Source organism: Strix aluco, chromosome 5 (genome assembly GCF_031877795.1).
Source record: "Strix aluco isolate bStrAlu1 chromosome 5, bStrAlu1.hap1, whole genome shotgun sequence".
NCBI lineage: Eukaryota > Metazoa > Chordata > Aves > Strigiformes > Strigidae > Strix > Strix aluco.
The window spans coordinates 1,894,566-1,912,924 of NC_133935.1; the positions used below are offsets into that span (position 1 = coordinate 1,894,566).

Consider the following 18,359-nt stretch of genomic DNA (forward strand, 5'->3'; position numbering starts at 1 on the left):
GCAAACGTGTTCTGTTGGCTGTGTAACATTTTCTCCAAAGTTAACAGTTCTTTTAGTGAGCTTTCTAATGCTGTGTGAAACCTGTTTTTCAGTGGTTTTTAAAGCAGTGTTTTTCATATCTATGCAAATCAGAAAACATTCAGATGGAAGTCAGTTATTTTTATTCAAATCAGACTCTCAGGCATGCACTGTATATGTTTGATCATATGAAATGAAATACATCTTATGTCTCCTGCTGCTTCAATTACAGTCTAATTTTGAGTTGCATCAGCACTTACATTTTTGTAATAGAAACTAAACCCTTCGTAAATGTTCTTCCCATGCTGATTTTTACACTTCTTTGTGATTTTTTTTTTTAGCCATAAGTTTGGGAAAAAAATCACCTACTTGAATTATTTAAGTGACCTGAGAGAGCATCTCAAATATGACCAGCTAAATATCCCTCAAGAAGTCGTCCGGTACGTGGCAAGTTTACGTTGTCTAGTTTAAAATATGTTGTCTCACCTCTTCTCAGGTAGAGTTGCATCCTGTTCACTGTATTCCAAACAGAATCTAATTCTATTTCGTCAGTGGTTAAAAGTCTAATTTACCTCTTTGTGCTTGGTTGGATTTAATTCCAAAAGCTGCATTGCCATCAAAGATGTGCTGAAGTGCGTCAGGTGTTTAGAGAAGAGAACACTATATAGTTTTCTACAGATTTGGAACATCTCCATCTCAGTTGTGGAGCAATATAATTGCCGTTTCTGTGTGAGTGGTATCAAAACCAATCCATATGTCATTACTGCTTATGAGTATCATGTAATGTTCATGGGCAAAAACATAATTGTGACCTCTTTGCTTGCATTTTGTAAGAGATTAAGTGACTTCCTTCTGCTAAGAGCGTTCCCAGTCAGCAAAGTGTTGATTGATTTTAAACTTTATGGATACATCTATTGTTAGTGGATCCATTACTTTTATATCGTGTGTGTGTGTATGTTAGGGAAGAGTATTGGAGAGGGGGCGGGAGAGGAAGAGAAAAAGAAATGCATAGGGCTGGAATTGTCAAGTGCCAGTATTAGTATCAATAACAGTCTTTTCGACACGGCGCTTTACATGGAAATGCTTTGATGTACTGACAGGAAGTGATTTTATGTCACTGCTGAATGAAAGTACCTGGAAGCTTTGATTATGACTGTTATTGATGCCTGGTGGGTTTTTACACACCTTTTGTGTAAATATGGAATAACAGAAAATACCTTACAGCTCTGAGGTTATAAATTGGATTGCATGGTTGCCAAAGAAAGGGGAGTTGTATTTTGAGTAGCAAATAGGTTTGAATTTTGCTGTTAAATTATAGTGTGTTCCTGTTTTTTTGATACATTTATTACTGTGCTCCACTGGCTGAAGCAAAAGAGCTCTTCTGTGTTTTGCTTAAGTATTCTACCACAAATAATACTTAAAAATTTCCCTAACGCTTAAATTCAATGCAAGTTCTGTAAGACCTGCAGCATATACACTATTGTGAGAAAATCAGCATCATGAGCAACACTGGTAGCTGTTCATACATATAGTCTGTCAGCCATTGAGGCACACAAAATCAATGTTTTCTTGATTTTTGCAGACATGATGAAAATCTTCGGGGGAGACAGAAGGGAAAACTTCCACCTGTGGTTAAGGTTCCTCCACCACGGCCACCTCTACCTACGCAGCAATTTGGAGTCAGCCTGCAATAGTAAGCCATGAGATTTCTGTACCCTGCAGCCTTCTGTAATGTGCAGATTCACTGGACAGAATGTCTGTAAATATTTTGTTTATTATATGTTTAGTTTCTCATTCTCTTTGAAAACCACGAAACCGTGAGGCTAGACATCAGGTTTAATGAATTCAGGGCAGGTCTCACAGTCCCAGTGACCTGCCTGGTCTTCCCATTCACAGTATCTTTGTGGTAGTTAGTGCTACTGTGACTGCACAACTTTTCTTCCAGTGAACAGAAATTTGCCCATGTATGACAGAGCCCTGAGCTAACCTGTTGCTGGTGGATGCTGGCAGTATGAAAGTGTTTTGGAGATATTTAAATGGTGGATAGCAAAGCCAAAACAAAGCTGCAGGCTCCAAAATGGCTGCATAAAGCTAAAATGGATGCTTGAGCCTTTATATATTGTTGTTTTGTTGCTCACATATTGTTCTGATCAGAGTTTTATGAAATGAATAAAATGACTCTCTTCCAGAAATGCCCTGACAGCTGTTTACATAGATCACTGTTTGGGGTATAAAAGTGATTTACTTTACACAAGGAATGGGATGGCAGCAGTACTTGCAAGATTCAATTTTGGTAAAAAACAACAAAAAAACCCCACAAAGCCTTCTAGTTTCCTACCCACAGTCATTTCTGTCATCTTTCTATGGCATCCTTCTCAAAAACAGCTGAAGAATATTGTTCACATTCAGCAAAGGCAATTTAGGCTGTCTCATACGTGGACATTTGTTGAATCTCCTCCCACGCCCAGTCTACTTTTCTGGTACTAATGATTCAGCTGTAAATGAGATATAAAATACAATCTTCCCCTGGTTAAATGTTAAGCATTAGTCCTCTCTGGAAGGCCTGAAATTAGTACAATCAATATCTATTGTGTAAGAGCTACTGTGACATTAACTTTTATGATAGCTCTTTAGAGTTCAACCTAACACTTGAAACATGGCTAACTCGCTTCCCTAATTCAGAGAAGATCTTTTAGGTGGGCACTACTGGGTCATTAAGAAGGACAATGTTTTATGCCACCGCTGCATTTTTAAAACCAGGACTGTTTGCATGCACAAGGGACACACTCTGTCGCTTGCCTCTGGCCCAGCCTGGCTGCTTAAGCAGCTCTGTTGAACTTCTTGCAGGCTTATGCGATCAGACAGCATGTTGTGTGCCACTCTTACCATCTGCTAGTCATATTTTATTTCTCTGACTGTGCCTGAACAGTAAACAATGTCTTTGCGGGGCTGCGCGTGGGGAGGGTGTGGTGGCTGCGCTTCCTGGCTCTCCTGAGCCACACAGTGTGCCAGCAGTGTGCCCAGGTGGCCAAGAAAGCCAACAGCATCCTGGCTTGTATTAGAAATAGTGTGACCAGCAGAAGTAGGGAGGTGATAGTCCCCCTGTGCTCTGCACTGGTGAGGCCACACCTGGAGTGTTGTGTCCAGTTTTGGGCACCTCAATACGAGAGAGATCTCGAGGTGCTGGAGCGAGTGCAGAGGAGGGCAATGAGGCTGGTGAAGGGCCTGGAGAATAAATCCTGTGAGGAGCGATTGAAGGAGCTGGGACTGTTTAGTGTGAGGAGGAGAAGGCTGAGGGGAGACCTCATCACTCTCTACAGCTCCCTGAAAGGACATTGTAGAGAGGTTGGTGCTGGTCTCTTCTCACAGGTGATTAGTGACAGAACAAGAGGGAACGGCTTTAAACTGCAACAGGGGAGGTTCAGACTGGACATTAGGGAAAAATGTTTCCCAGAAAGAGTGGTCAGAGAGTGGAATAGGCTGCCCAGGGAGGGGGTGGAGTCACCATCCCTGGGTGTGTTTAAGGGTCGTTTGGATGAGCTGTTGGGGGATGTGGTGTAGGGGAGAACTTTGTAGAGTCGGGCTGATGGTTGGACTCGATGATCCCAAGGGTCTTTTCCACCCTGAATGATTCTGTGATTCCTGCTTTCCAGCTGCATTACAGTCAGCAAATCCTGTCCTTGCTGCATGCCGTAGCTTTCTCCAAGTATAAAAAGGGTGGCTACTTCATAAAGAGCTTTTCTGTGGAAGATCTGTGGGTGCAGAAACACCAAGCAAGGCATTGCTATCATTTTTACCCCAGAGGGTTCCAGCGCTGGCAATGGAGGTGCTGACGGACGGACGCCCTCCGTGTGTGGGTGCAGTTCACAGCGCCCGGGTGGCCAAAATGGACATTGTTTGCCCACCCTTGTCCAGATTCCCTCTTGCAGAAGAGATGGTGAGGCATCACCACTTAAAAATTACAAATAAACAAGTCCCCGTCTTCTTCTAAATGAGAAATAAAGGACTTAATTTAGACTGTCTTTGGGAAGAAGGGTAAAGTTAATGGAGGAGAGGAAATGTGTTGGGAGTTTCTAAAATCTGAATCAAAGAAGTATCAGCTTTCGTCTTGACGAATGAATTGCTTTTGCTAATTCCCTCTCCTTTTTATGATCTCTATACCTGTAATGACAAAAAGGCAGTGACCTCCCACCTGTCTAGGGAAGAGACAGGTTTGAAACCTTCTTCTGGGTGAGGCTCTTCCCTTTTTCTGAAGAGAGCTGCAGGGAGACTGATTTTATTTTGTATAGGCTTATGAGAATATGAGTGCTGTGTACTTCACTACAGTTAGTAAAAATTGTACTGTCAGGGCTGCTGCTGGGATAAAGCTACTGTCATTAAAGAACTGTTTCTCTGTGGAGTCTTTTTCTTTAGTTTAAGAAAAGAAATCATAAGGCCTATAGACTTGAGGTTTCATCAGATTCAGTGCTTCTGGGATGATGATTTTGATTCAGTCAGTAAGAGGTTGGTGAATGGGATTTATCCAGAGCCCTTGTAGGTGGCCTAATTTTGCCAAGATGCTTGATAATGGTATCCCCATGACTTCTGGCTGTGGGAGCTGGTAAAGCCATACCCTTTTGAATGTGCCTCCCTAAAAGCAGCAGGCAATGCTCTCTCTGGTAACACTTCCTCATTTAACTTTTTTCTCAGTTTATATTGGTTGATACAGTTGCTTTTCAGAGCTATCATTAAAAACCAGAAGAGCAAAAAGTGACTTAAGCATTGGCTCAAAATATCTCACTTTTGTCCATCAGGCATGGGAAAAAAAAGTGTGTTTTGTTAGGACAGCAAAATGAAGCTGAAGGAAGTTGCCATCTAGACACTGATAAATGAGTGTCTGGGACTAGTGCCTCGTCTTGGAGGAATCTGTTAACTCACAAAGACATCTTTAACCTTGTAGAGTTGGATTTTCAAAATGACATAAGGCAACTGGGCATTTAAAAATCATGGAAGGTCTGTGAGAGCTGGGAGTATAATTCTTTGAAATGTAATCTCTACTGAATTGGGTATAATTTATGAGCAGGACGAAGGGCTTATTATCAGGTTAGTTCAAAACTTTTCTTTCTTATGTTACCCCCATCCACTCAGGATCCAAAACCTGAATTTAAAGTCACTGCATTTGATCTCTTTAACCCCTCAGTGTCACCCTAACCTCTTTGTGGGGAAGAAAAAACCAAACACACAGCAAGCTGACTTCATTTTAAATGTCCATCCAGCTTTATTTGCATTTACTTGTCTGGGATTTAAGCATGTGCTTTATGGTAGGCACAGATGTGAAGTGGAAAACCTTCCTTATTGTGAGCTCCTGCGAGGACTCAATAATTGGGTCTTTGCAGCTAGAACTTAAATCTAGTACCAAAATGTCCTGAAGTTTCCACTGAAACTACACTTATTCAAACAATAATGAATGAGCTTAGCAAAGGCAGTTAAATCATCCAAAGTAGGTTTATAGGATGTCTTTAGAATAGGGTGTGGGGACTAAAGAAGATTGGCTTTCTCCCTATAATTCTTTATGCCTACATGTATAGAGCAGCCTTGCCCAGTTTGCTGAATGACAGTTTTTCTATAGCATTTCTGATCCCCAGCCTGAATTGCCTGGTTGCCAAATTGCACCTTTAAAGGTTTGAATTACTGTTAAAAACTATATGATTTTCTTGAAAATATAAAAGAACACAACTGAAACTAATGTTCATCTTCGTGGGGATATCAGACAGAACAGTCCCCCTCAGGAAGTTTTGTCCACGCTTAATTTTTCCAGTTATAACGTAAAGGGAATCCACGCTCGGATTTGACAGCTACTGAAGAATGTGTAGCATGGAGTGGGTGGGATAGTTTGCACGTTTAGTGTTTATTATGTCCTTCTCTAACTTGCTAATTGAAGCTTCTTCTGTGCGGATAGAGTGAGGGGAATAACAACCCTTAGGAGCTAGTTGAAAGGTTTATCGAGCCTCATATCATGTCTCCAATAGAGGGCAATAGCAGCCGGGAGCAGGGAGCAGTGTTAGCACAGGGCAAGCCTACAGCAATAATTCCTCGGGTATAATGTCCCAGCTTGTAGTGATCAGAGACTTGCACAGCGCTATGAAAATGACTTTCTGTTGCTCACCAGTAGCTCTCGCTTTTATAAATCCAGACATTTCAAAGGATGTTCATGTATTGTGTTGATATAGCAAGACTATTTCTCTGTTCTTTCAGCAATGCTACCTTCACACACAAAACGTAGAGCAGCAGGAATTAGCTATTCGGAATATATCCTGACTAGTTTGCACTGCATGTCAGGCTGGAAAACAGGATTCTTATTCTAAAAGCCATTAGTAAAGGTTTTACGTTTAAAAAGGCAAGGAAAATTTGGGGGAGCCTTTGCTTATATTGATCAGATAAATAAAGTTATAATGCATGAATGAAGCTTCCTAAATATGCAACACTTTAAAGGAATTAATGCTTGACTGTATGGGCCAGGCATCATCATTGTCCTCTGCTGCCTGTTCAGCGAGCTCCTATAAACCCCTGGTGCTGCACCCGATTGCCTCTGTAATCAAGGAAGGCTACAGCTGAGCTCCAGCACAGAGCACAGAGTTGACCTTGACTAGCTATTGACATTGCTCTGTTTTCTCTGATTGGTTTGAAATTCCAAAATTAATTATCTTTTGTGGGAAGACAGGAAATGTTCTGCGTTTCTATCTATTGCCATGGATGGGGAGAGGGGGCAGAGAAGAATGCACAAAATTGCCACAACTGTACAGCTTTTGCTTATTGAATTGTTATCATAAACATTTCAGGGTGCTTTCCTTTTGGTCATAATCTTTCTGCTTGTGCATGCGTGACCAGGGAGGAAGAATGCATTCTAAACCAAATCTCAGCATGTCTCAGCAGGGAAAAAATGAGAAGGAGAGGAAAAGCAAAGAGAGAGGAAGATTATCAGACAAGAATACTTAATGACACTTCAGAACCATGTGTAAAGGCCTTTTGTGATAACTGTCCACTGTCTAGAAATGAGTCATTGGATATATAACACGTTGCAGTAACTAATCATATATCCTACAGTGAGGAGTACTCCTTCTCCCTGGCTACTGCGTTTACCAGAACGGATCCCTCTTGAATCTGTCACGTTGCTGCCATACGATTCAGATCTGCGAATCCGTTGCAGAAAACTGTACTGTGCACTGAAACGCTCTGTTCTGCTCGTCTCTGAAGCAGAAAGAGATCTCTCCTTTCAAATTGCCCGTCGTAGTGCCTGATCTCCAGTGTCAGTTTGCATTGTCCATCATAAAGCACAGCTGCTCATCACGCCATCCCGAACAAGGCAAGAAAAATGCAGATTACTTGACAGGATCCACAAAGAGAAGATAGAGGTGTAATTTCATTGACCTCTGAGCTGGTCTGATTTACATTAGCTGAAGTAATGTCCCTATTATTTTCTGTCACCTTAGGTCCTGGAAGCTGAACGCTGTGTCCCACATTGTGAAACGCTGTGAAAATACACATCCCAGCCTTCCCCAGTATTGCCAAAACAGAACAATCCTTTACATGTGATTTTTGGTGAATATCTTACTCTATTTTAAAATACCATTTATCTCAGGGACCTCTCATTGTACTGGGAATGGAACCTTTCCTTCAAGGGAAACAGGAATCCTGTAGAAAATAGTAGAAGTGCAGAAACTGTATCTTTTTTCCTAGAAAAAGAAAAATTATGTGTGGGTTTTATTATTACAAATTATAGCCTGGTTATTTGTCTCACCTCTCTGACAGATAAACTAGTGCTCAGCGGGAGCAAGTGCTGTAAATAATCAGTTTGCTATTTATACACTGAAATGGGAAACACATTTATGGGTAACAATAATAATTAGAAAACATTTATAAAAAGCTGCTGGGTTGCTATTTGGTGCCTCTGGAGTGAGCAGCTGTAAGAAAGCAAAAACAATCAGTGCAACTTCAGAGAGACTGAGAATGGGTTCCATGAGCTTAAATTGTCAATAATAAAGATGTAACAGCTTCCAAGCAAATTAAAGTCTTGATGATGTTCCCATTTAAGTGAATTAGGCTTTCGACTAATTTTAATAAAAGTTGCCCTAAACGTTTAGGGTACTGATCTGAATACACGAAACAAAATTATTTGACACACAAGGAGTGCGTTATAACTCCCCTATATTAGAAAGGCTAAAATAAATGTGGGGTGTTTTTCCCTTACTTTGATTTTCTGCAGGCTTTTTCTCGCTGGTTTCCCAAACATTGACCTTGGTAGTGACCTCATCTACCAGCCCCATTTCTTCTTTAGTCCCTTACCGGGGGATATCATTTCACTGAGGATTTCAGCGTTGCATGCTACGCAAAGAACCCCGAGAACTTCCTTCCTCATGGGGTTTGTCAGCAAGGCTAATCGATTAACGGGGCTGCACAGTTTTGTTCTGTGTTGTTGCAGCAGGGTTGTTACACCACATGGATCTGCTGTGGGAGAAAACAGTTGATGTACAGCAGCTGCCTCTAGGAGCAGGGTCGGGGGTTCACGTGTTCGGGGTTTGTGTGGCTCCGTCCCCTTCGCTGTGGCCAGCTTTTGTAGAGGCTGGTATGGAGAGTTCTTGCTACTGAAGCAAAGTCACTTGTTAATTTTCCCTCTCCGGGATCTAGATCAAAGGCAGGGGGGAAGGGGAGAAGAACCCGGATCTCGGAGCTGGTCTGAGAGCACTGCACAGCTCCTTTGTGGTTGTGACACCAACGCTTGACCGCCTGCTCCAACAGTGTCACCAGCAGGCAGGGAACTGCTGGCAGACTGGGGAAGCTGGAGGTAGCGGGAGAGCCTAGGAGTGACGGGATGCCTATCCTGAAAAGGGCTGAGGGGAGTTTGCTGCTAGGAGAGAGATTTTACAGAGGTACCTGCTTGTCAGCAGAGGATGCTGCTCTGAGGACTAGGTCATAAACTTGGTGTTGGTAGCGTTTCGAGCCATGGCCTTCTCTAATCAGTGAGGTTTTTTCATGAGGCGCTTATGGCCTCTGGTTTAACTCTCCTAAGACGTCTGTGATAATGGGGAAGACTGAGGCTGGACTTGGTCTTACAAGTCAGGTCATAAATCTTTCTTCTGGCCATTTTCGTGTTGTTATGATACTGCAGAGAATGATTACTCCAGCAAGTCCACTACTGTTTCATATTGAAATTAATGGTGCCTTGCCAGTGTGTGACAAGAAATTGTATCATTTCATCTAAAGATCATACTTGCAGGCAGCAGCAAATGATGAGAATTACTAACGTACTTCAGGATCATACTTTAGGAATATCTGAATTAAATTCGTTCCTTGCTGCTAGTCTTTTTCTTTCTGCAAGTGCATTGCATACAGTGCAGAATTTATTTGGTCAAATGTCTAAAATTATGTTATGAGCATGGTTTTGTGAAACTTTGCTGTATTTTTTATCAAAATTCCTATGTCCGTTTACGTCAAGGAAATTTCCCCTTTCCTAAACAGTTCCTACCAGGAGTAGGTGCAGCAGTGACCACAAGGTAGTATTAACCCACACGTAGAGCAGTACTGAATTTTTACACTTTGGATTCTGGTATGGATACTTTGTTGAAAAAGAGCAGGAAAAATCTGTTCAATGGGTTGATTTTTAGTAAGGTTCACAGAAGAGCTATGGGCTTATGTCAACCAAAATTGACAGAGGGATGGAGTTCTCACAAATACTTCAAGCTTTTAAAAATCGTTGCTTGGAAGGAGAGAAATGGTAGCAAGAATTCACTCTTCTGTTGTCTTTGGTCTGCTGGTGCACCAGTTAGTGTTTAGATGGTGATTTAGTTACGAGCTACTCCTCACCCAATGAGGAAGTGGGAGATAGAGAGGTGAGGGAAGGGCATGAAAATACTCTGTAAGGGAAGTGAGGTTATAGATGACATAAGGGAATGATCTTGGGTTACTGTGATGAGGAGAGAGGTAGGACATAGGATATAAATCCATGGCAGATCAACTTCATTAGTTCTGCAGCTGAGGGAACAATTTATTTCCTTTCAGACAGCAGGTTGGCCTAGGTATTTAAAATAGTTGAACGAGCTCTGGGAGCTGGAATAACAAGTTTATTACAATCATGTAACAAGTTGCATTGTTTTATATAGCACTAGGGGAAGTGGCACACAAAATAAGCTCAGTAGAGGAAAGAAAATATGGTCTAGGAGAATCTGGATAACATACAGATGTACAGACATTAGTGCCTGGTAAGAGATTGGATAGTGAAAATAGGAAAGAGGAAGAGTAGGACGTGGGTGGACAGTGAAACTAACTGGAAGAAACGGCACTGGTGGCTCAGCATTGTGTCCCTGAGTGATGAATGAGATCAAAACATTTGGCCGAATAACCGAATAGCATGAAGTGTATTCCCCTGACAGTCTGTGAGCAGGGCAGGCAAAACCACAGGGTGATTCAGTACCTAAGTCACAATCCTGCTGCAAGTCTTCCCGTCGGAGGAACATCCCTACCACCCCCATACGTGAAGCTGGGGGTGACCAACCTCCTTAGCTTGGAGATCCAGAATTAACCAGCCTACATATGTTGTTCTAACTCCCTTCATAGGTGTAGGGAAAACAAATAAGAGGAGGAGGGAGGATTTGACAATTTCCCTACTGCTCCATGCTGACTTATGTTGCTGTAACATTTATTTTAAAGTAGTTTTTATGTGTAGTGTAAACATTAAATACAATACTGGATTGCTACTTCCATGCAACAGTGTTACGGAAGCTGTATCAAGTACACTTCAGTTATTATCAGTTGTTTTATGTTAATAAAGTAATAAGCAAACGTAGACAGAAAGAGAAGAAATCACAGTACTTAGAAAAGAAACAGACCTTAAGAATCATTCTCCTTTGCAGGCTGTATTGGGTTTGCATGGCCAGGTTTTGGTAGCCAGGGGGCTACAGGGGTGGCTTCTGTGAGAAGCTGCCAGAAGCTGCCCCCGACAGAGCCAACACCAGCGGCTCCAAGACGGACCCACCGCTGGCCAAGGCGGAGCCCATCAGTGACGGTGGTAGCGCCTCTGGGATAATACTTAAGAATGGGGAAAAAAAATGTGCAACTGCAGCCGGAGAGAGGAGTGAGAATATGTGAGAGAAACAACTCTGCAGGCACCAAGGGCAGGGCAGGAGGAGGGGGAGGAGGTGCTCCAGGCACCGGAGCAGAGATTCCCCTGCAGCCCGTGATGAAGACCACGGTGAGGCAGCTGTGCCCTGCACCCATGGAGGCCCACGGGGGAGCAGAGACCCACCTGCAGCCCAGGGGGGACCCCACGCCGTAGCAGGGGGATGTGCCTGAAGGGGCTGTGACCCCGTGGGAAGCCCAGGCTGGAGCAGGCTCCTGGCAGGACCTGTGGGCCCGTGGAGAGAGGAGCCCAGGCTGGAGCAGGGGAGGAGTATGAGGAGTCCTCCCCCTGAGGAGGAAGGAGCAGCAGAGGCAAAGGGTGACGAACTGACCACAACCCGCATTCCCTGTGCCACTGCATCACTGGGGAGGAGGAGGTAGAGAATTTGGGAGTAAAGTTGAGCCTGGGAAGAAGGGAAGGGTGAGGGGGAGGAAGGTGTTTTAAGATTTGTTTTTATTTTTCTCATTACCCTACTCTGATTTGATTAGCAATAAATTAATTTTTTCCCCAAGTTGAGTCTGTTTTGCCCGTGACAGCAATTGCTGAGTGATCTCTCCCTGCCCTTATCTCAACCCACGAGCCTTTTGTTATATTTTTTCTCCCCTGTCCAGCTGAAGAGGGGAGTGATGGGGGGCTTTGGTGGGCACCTGGTGTCCAGCCAGTGTCAACCCACCTCAGAGGCACAAGCTCAGCACTAGATTAAGGCTGTGTTTACATGTTGTATAAACATCTCACGCTTCCTGTGGATGAGCTGCAGCATTTGCAGCCTCTCATGATACAGTCACTGATCTCTGTGCTGTCCTGTGCTGGTGCTTTAGGGTTTGTCAGTAAAACTTGGTCACCTTTTAAATATCAAATATTAAATTGTACAGATAAATATATATTAAGTCCACTTCAAAATCTGAGATTGGTCCTTTGTTTTGTTGTTGATTACTATAAAAGGGTAGCAGAATACTCAGCAGATACTGACCGTCTCTTTTGTTATACTTTTTAAACTGCCAAATACTTTTTTTTTTTTAAATAAGAAAGATAATTGCAGAATTTTTTACGCTGTCTAGATCAAGAAAATGCTATGTTCAATTTTTTTGCCTCAACTGTTCACTCATGAAAGAGAAAGAAATCTTATTTCATGGGAATCATTCAAAGCGTTAATAATCTCACTGCAACACTTTGCCTTCAAAATAAATAGTACAATATCCTTTTAATTATACATACACGGTGGCTTAAAAAGAGACAAATGACAAAGAAAAATCTGCATGATAAAAGGCTCCTAAACTAGCAGCATCTCTTGATCAAGACTTGTTCTAAAGCATTCACTGCAACTCCTTCCTTGCCAGGGCTTGCCAAGCGAGGGAGCAAACCCAAGCTCAAGTGGGGCAAACCTAGTCTGAAACCCCGTTCTGCTGCTTTGGCCTTGGCACTTGCCCATCACTCGGTGCCGTTGCAGTCATACAGCTTTTCTAGCTAGAAGAGAGCGTTTAGGAATGTCTCTTTGAATAGAAATCCAAGTCCCCTGTTTCAGAGGCTCGTTCAGCGCCTGTTAGAGTTGTGGAGGACTCGTGTTTGGTGCAGGCACCGAGGTGTGGGCTCCTTAATTTGTGGAATTTAACGTATTATCTCTTGGGTTTTTGCTGAGACTGTTCTGTCTTAGTTTTGACTCTTTGCCTATAAATGTCATTTAAAGGCTGTTACTTTTTTCTTCTTTCCTAACAGTATCAAGGACAAAAATAAAGGTGAACTAATCCCCCCAGTAATGAAGGAAACTGTATCCTACCTAAAAAGAAAAGGTGAGTTTTGTGTCAAAAGGGGATGTGTCTTTCAGAACAAGGACAATACTATGAAACTAATGCTCGGTGCCTGATTCAGCAAAGTTTGCAGCTGCACGGGATGTGTTTAAATCCTGAAACGAGTGGCAGTTGGGCACTGCCATTCAGGTCTTTGATGGATAGGGAATACTTGTTATTGGATTATTGTCCCACTATGAAAAAAAAACAAGAAAACTTTTTGCCTTTAGGATTAGATTAGGGAATAGCAAATAAAAGACGATGTCTTGAAATACACGTGATCAACCCATATCATGTTGTTGGCCTTATGTAGAACTCCCAGGTAAAAATCAACGAGAAGTTCTGTTTTTATAGAACCAGTGGCCATAAAAGCTCATTGAAAAAACATATTTTGCAAGAGTAAGCCTGAAGTCCTCCCTTCGCAAAATATTGTTCCTGGCATTTACAGACCCTTTGACTGCAGTTCCTATCTATAGTTACATTATATAGAGATACAAATTACACAGACCCGTATTTAAAATGGAAGCATCCAACTCTGAGTTCCCTGTGTGGCCTTTGTGTGGAGGGCAAAGAGAGGGTAGGCTTTGAACTGCCAGCTCTGCCCCTGAGCTCCCCAGTGCACACCTGGCCAACACAAAGGACCAAATATCAGGTGCTGTCTGTGGGGAAAGTGCACTGTATTCCCTGTGTAGGGACAAGGGCACAGGCAGGGAGAAAGTCAGAGATAAGGCTCAGTCTTGAAACTCCTTTTCCTAGTGTGATATAATTTTTGTGTTTTGATCCCTGGTTTTTAAGACAATCACAGCAAGATTTCCATAGCCCTTTGTGCTCCAAGGCCTCAAAGTTTCACAAATGTTTGCTAAATCTTACAGTACCAAATCGATAGCCTAGGTACATTTATCTTACAGGTGACAGAACAGGAGCAGGGCATGACACAGTTATGTGACTGGCACAACGTTACACAGTGGTAGAACTGGGAATGATTCCCAAGATCCCTGAAAGAAGGGTGTGAATTTTTAATAGGTGTGTCAAATAAAGAAAATCAAAATGTGTTTGGTTCAGTTTTTGGGTTTTTTTTAAAAAAAAAAAAAAAGGAAACATCACTGGCATTTAATATGCCATTAAGTTTGGTTGATATTTGAATAAATTTTGAGGATTGGCAAAAAGGCAAAAACCAGACTTAGATGTCTCTATGGCTGTTAAATGGGTTTTATCTGAGATTTTTCCTCATTTCAAAGAGCTATTTGTATTGACAGCACACAAATAGTATAGAATATGAATTTTGAGTAAATTATATTCATCTGTAGACAGGCTCGCCCAAAACCTACATCCCCCAATATCCCTAATTCTTAATTTGCATCCTTGAGCTGTCATTCTGAACAAGGTCAGTTTTGCTTTCAAGATTCAAATAGCATGCATCACTGTTTTCTGTTCATTTTAACTATTGCCACTAGGGTTTGGCCTGAGGTTGAGTTTATTTGGACCCGAAGTGAGAAATTTTAAACTTTTAAAAAACTTGTACTGAATAGGCTTCACATTTGTGAAGACTAAGGGTGGGGAGGCAGGAGAAACATTGCTTCTCAGTTTTACTGATGATTCTCAAGAGAAATCCTGGCTTTATTTAAATCAGTGCAAGATTGTACTGATTTAAATGACGACAGACTAGACACTTAGTGTCTTGCCCTTGTTGCTAGGCTATGCTCCTTCATATTTTAGCTTCCCTCATGGTAAATAAGAACCTCAAATAACTGCCCGTTTTATTTTTGTGGGGGTTTCATACCTTGAGGGAAGCTATTTAATGATACACATAGGAGAATGAGAGAGAGATCCACTGCAGTGGATACCTGCTTACGGTTGCAAGCAGTGGAGTGTAGCATCTGTAGGGATGTTTGTGTACAGAGCAGCCGGCTCCTTGCCTCTTGAAATGGCTGAATTATCTTCAAAATGCCTGCAGCAGCCAAGGCCAAGGACTGGAGTGGGGCCAGTTCTGCTATTAACTGGTGTGCAGTAGGTGAGGAGTTCCTAATAGTCTTTACTGAAGGCCTCTAGGTCCAAATTCAGGAATTCCACTCAAGTCCATAAAAGCTCTTTGGACGTGCTGTTTCCAGACTGGTGCTAATGCTGAAAACTTTGCAGGTGTAGGTTGTGTCAAATATTATGGTTGGATACAGGGAATGTAAATAGTTCACTACTAAGAATCTTGAAGGCAAGTGACTGGCAGCTTGAGACAATCCCTGTAATTATAATTGTAAGTGGATAATTAGAGCTTATGTAGTGTATCGGTGCATGCCCCATATGCAGATGAAAGCCAGACTTTTTCGTGTTTTAAAATGTTATGAAACAATCATCCTTACATATATTTAGCTTATCCTAATAGGCAAACACCTCTTCCTCACTAATCGCAGGAGTCAAGAGAGCTAAAATGAGGATGGATGTCGACTAACATCATTACTTCTCACAGCTGTTATTATTTAGAAATGGAGTGAAAATTTAGTCACTAAAACGTTAATTGTTTTAAGCTTTTGGCTGGGCTTGGGAGGAGGGCTTTGCCTATCTGGCATGCCCTTGGACCTATTTAAAGATTTCAAAGAAATAGTTTTATGGCCATCATTACGTTGTGCTGGTGACCAGTAACTAGTAATTCTTGCACTGATCTGACACAAAACCTCCTCCATACCTTGCTTTTGTTCTTCCTGGGTGTTTTGTCTTATCACATTGCACCAGTCCCATACTCTTCCCTCTCACCAGTTGCTGAGTCTAGCTCAGATACCAGCAGTTTTCTGAAGCAGCAACGCCAACTGCGCAGTACAGGGAATTAAAGCAAGTTTTAGCTCTCATGGTTGTGATAAAAGAAAGGGTTGCTCAACCTTGTCATTGCAGATTTTCTCCTAGATGAAATGTTTGTTATTCTGAAAGGAGTAATCATCCTTGGGTTTTCTCCAAACTTCATCTTTTTTTGGCTAAAAACTCATCTGTTCAGTGCAGTATCAGCACAGTTTGTAAAGGATAGTCTCTGAGGAAATGTGATGATACTTCTGAGCAAAGCCCTTGTGGCATGGTAGTGCTGGCCACTGATAGGTAGTCCAGCCACACACTTGCTAGCCGGACTATCTCATTTTTTCCCCAGCTCTCTGTCCTTCTGTGCCCCCAGGAAGGAAGGGCATGGGCTCTGTCAACGTTGATATTTTCCAACCAATCCCAGGCTTGCTCAGAGCTGTCATATTCCCTATCATAAGGAGATCTCCACAAACCAGATTTCTAAGGAGAGATGGCTTGTCAGGTGGAGTGTTTTCTGACATTCTCAGCCAGCTGATGCTTGAAAGCCAAGTACCTGCCATGCCAAGGCTGTTAAGCAGTAGGTGATAGACATGCATTTTTTTGCACTTGATTATAAGTGTGCAGGTATCTGTTGTACCTGCTGTCTGCTACGATTTTAACTCTTTCTCTAAATCTGGAATATCTCAATTCTGCCGTCAGCTCCAGCGAGTGTTGGTTCCCGTGCTGACAGCCCTGGGAGGCTGACTGGCAGCGTTCTTTGCACTCCAGACGCGGCCGTGAGCGCAGCGAAAGCTGCAGTTCATCTTCCGGAAGTGACAAAAATTACTGTCATTACCCCATTCCATTTGATTTTGGCATAGTTTCCAGCCTTGCAGAATTAGCAGGGAGAGGGTTTTGGTTTTCACCCCCTGGTGCTGTATTTCCACTCTTTCTTCCTATCGCTACGTTTTCACCTCTATGTACCTGAAATCAGTTTTCTGAAACTCTGACTTAGATCACAGAAGCTTCTGCAAAATGATGCTCCATCAGCAGATTTCTTGAAACATCAGAGACCCTCTGACATCCATTAAGTCCACTCCGTACTGCTCAGGCTCTTACTTCTTGACCAGACCTGATGCAGGAGCTGTGGCGGTACTCAAACCAGGCACCAGCCTGCAATAGTATCCACCACGCTAAGGAAACTTTCCATTTCTAAAGTTCACCCAGCCTTTTTCATCTTAAGGCGTACAGTTCCTTTGACAGAGCGCTTCATGTCACATTTTTATCTCCTTGATGTTTAAATTTTCTGCCTCAGTTTCAGACAACGCTGTTGGCAGAAGTGTTCTTCCCAGTGTGGAGGCCTCTTCATCTGTAGAAATGAGCCAAAACTCCCCTTCTTGTTACGAGTTATTGAGTGGGCTCTGGCTCTGACAGCAGCAAGCATGTCCTCATCCCCAGCAGCCAAATTAACATTATGACAGTGAGTGCAGGTTTCTTCCTCATATATTTATCTGACTGCATGTTTCTGAGAAAGATGACTCTCACGGGATCCAGTTATAAGTCACCCAGAACCTTAACAAAGACTAAAGAATCCATCATAAGCAGAGATTCCTCTACATCTGTTCGTATTATATAATCTACTATGGCTGCTGCCGCAGACACTATTGCAATAAACACAGTAAACAAAGTTCTTAATTTCTATAATACTTTTCATGTTATTTTTTCAACAAAGGAAAAGAAAGTAGCCATTTCACCGCTTCCGTTCTAGCTCCACTTTAGAGTGAAAAATGTTTTTGAAGTTTTTAATACTGAATTTTAAATGAATGCTTGATTTCAGTTCCTGCTAACCTTCACAGGGAAGAATTGGTTTCCTAAAATGGGTTCTGAGTAGCTGAGAAAATCATCAGCTCATTCAGACGAAGCCTCAGAGTTCATCTTCTGGACCAAAGCAGAGAAGTGCTCTTAATTTCAGAAGTAAGATGTTGGTATCATCCTGAACCCAACTGATGATTTAGGCCAGAGAGGAAGGGTGGGTTTAACATAGCACATTTGTGACTAGATCTTCATAGTAACCAGCAAACCAGAGGATGCTTTTTTTTTCTATGCTCAGCCTCAAAACCACAACCTGTTCTTCTGTCTAGTTTATAAATGCAAGGCTTGACTTGCACTTGCACTAAATAAGATTTTTTTTTTTTGTGTGTGTATGTGTACTACCTTATCTACCATGCTGTGAGAAATTGTCTTGGTTAATGGAATATTCATTCTCTTGTCAGAACAATTCATAAGTGTTTCTAACCTGGTGTCATTCCTTCGGTGGTGATGATCTGGATGCTTTGCTCATAGGCCCTTTTCTCCAAAAAGCCCAGGGTAGTCATTTTCTTTCTCTGGTTAATCTGTCCCCACGTGTCCTCAGCAACCTCTTCTGTGCCAAGGTGAGACTGTAAATGGGGACTGTCACTTCTAACCGACCGTTTTGGTAACCAGAGCTCTAAGTCAAGCCACGCTGCGGAGGATGCATCGCTCTGTGCGTGGGTTCCGTAACGCTCAGGGACGGGGTTGTGCAGGTGAATGAAGCTGCTGTGTCTTTTACTTGCATGTCTTTTTTTCTAGAAAAGCAGGCTGGGTATAAGGTATCATGATAAATTAAA

General features: G+C 42.4%; 1 protein-coding gene across 4 annotated transcripts in view; it reads left to right on the plus strand.

Moving 5' to 3' along the window:
* ARHGAP8 (Rho GTPase activating protein 8) overlaps positions 1-18,359 on the plus strand; it is an 82,406-nt gene that overhangs the window by 46,519 nt on the left and 17,528 nt on the right. For all 4 annotated transcript variants that reach the window (XM_074825595.1, XM_074825597.1, XM_074825596.1 and 1 more), the window contains 3 exons: positions 360-458; positions 1,601-1,711; positions 12,884-12,957. In XM_074825595.1, the coding sequence (XP_074681696.1) occupies positions 360-458; positions 1,601-1,711; positions 12,884-12,957 (284 nt within the window). The remainder of the gene's footprint in view (positions 1-359; positions 459-1,600; positions 1,712-12,883; positions 12,958-18,359) is intronic.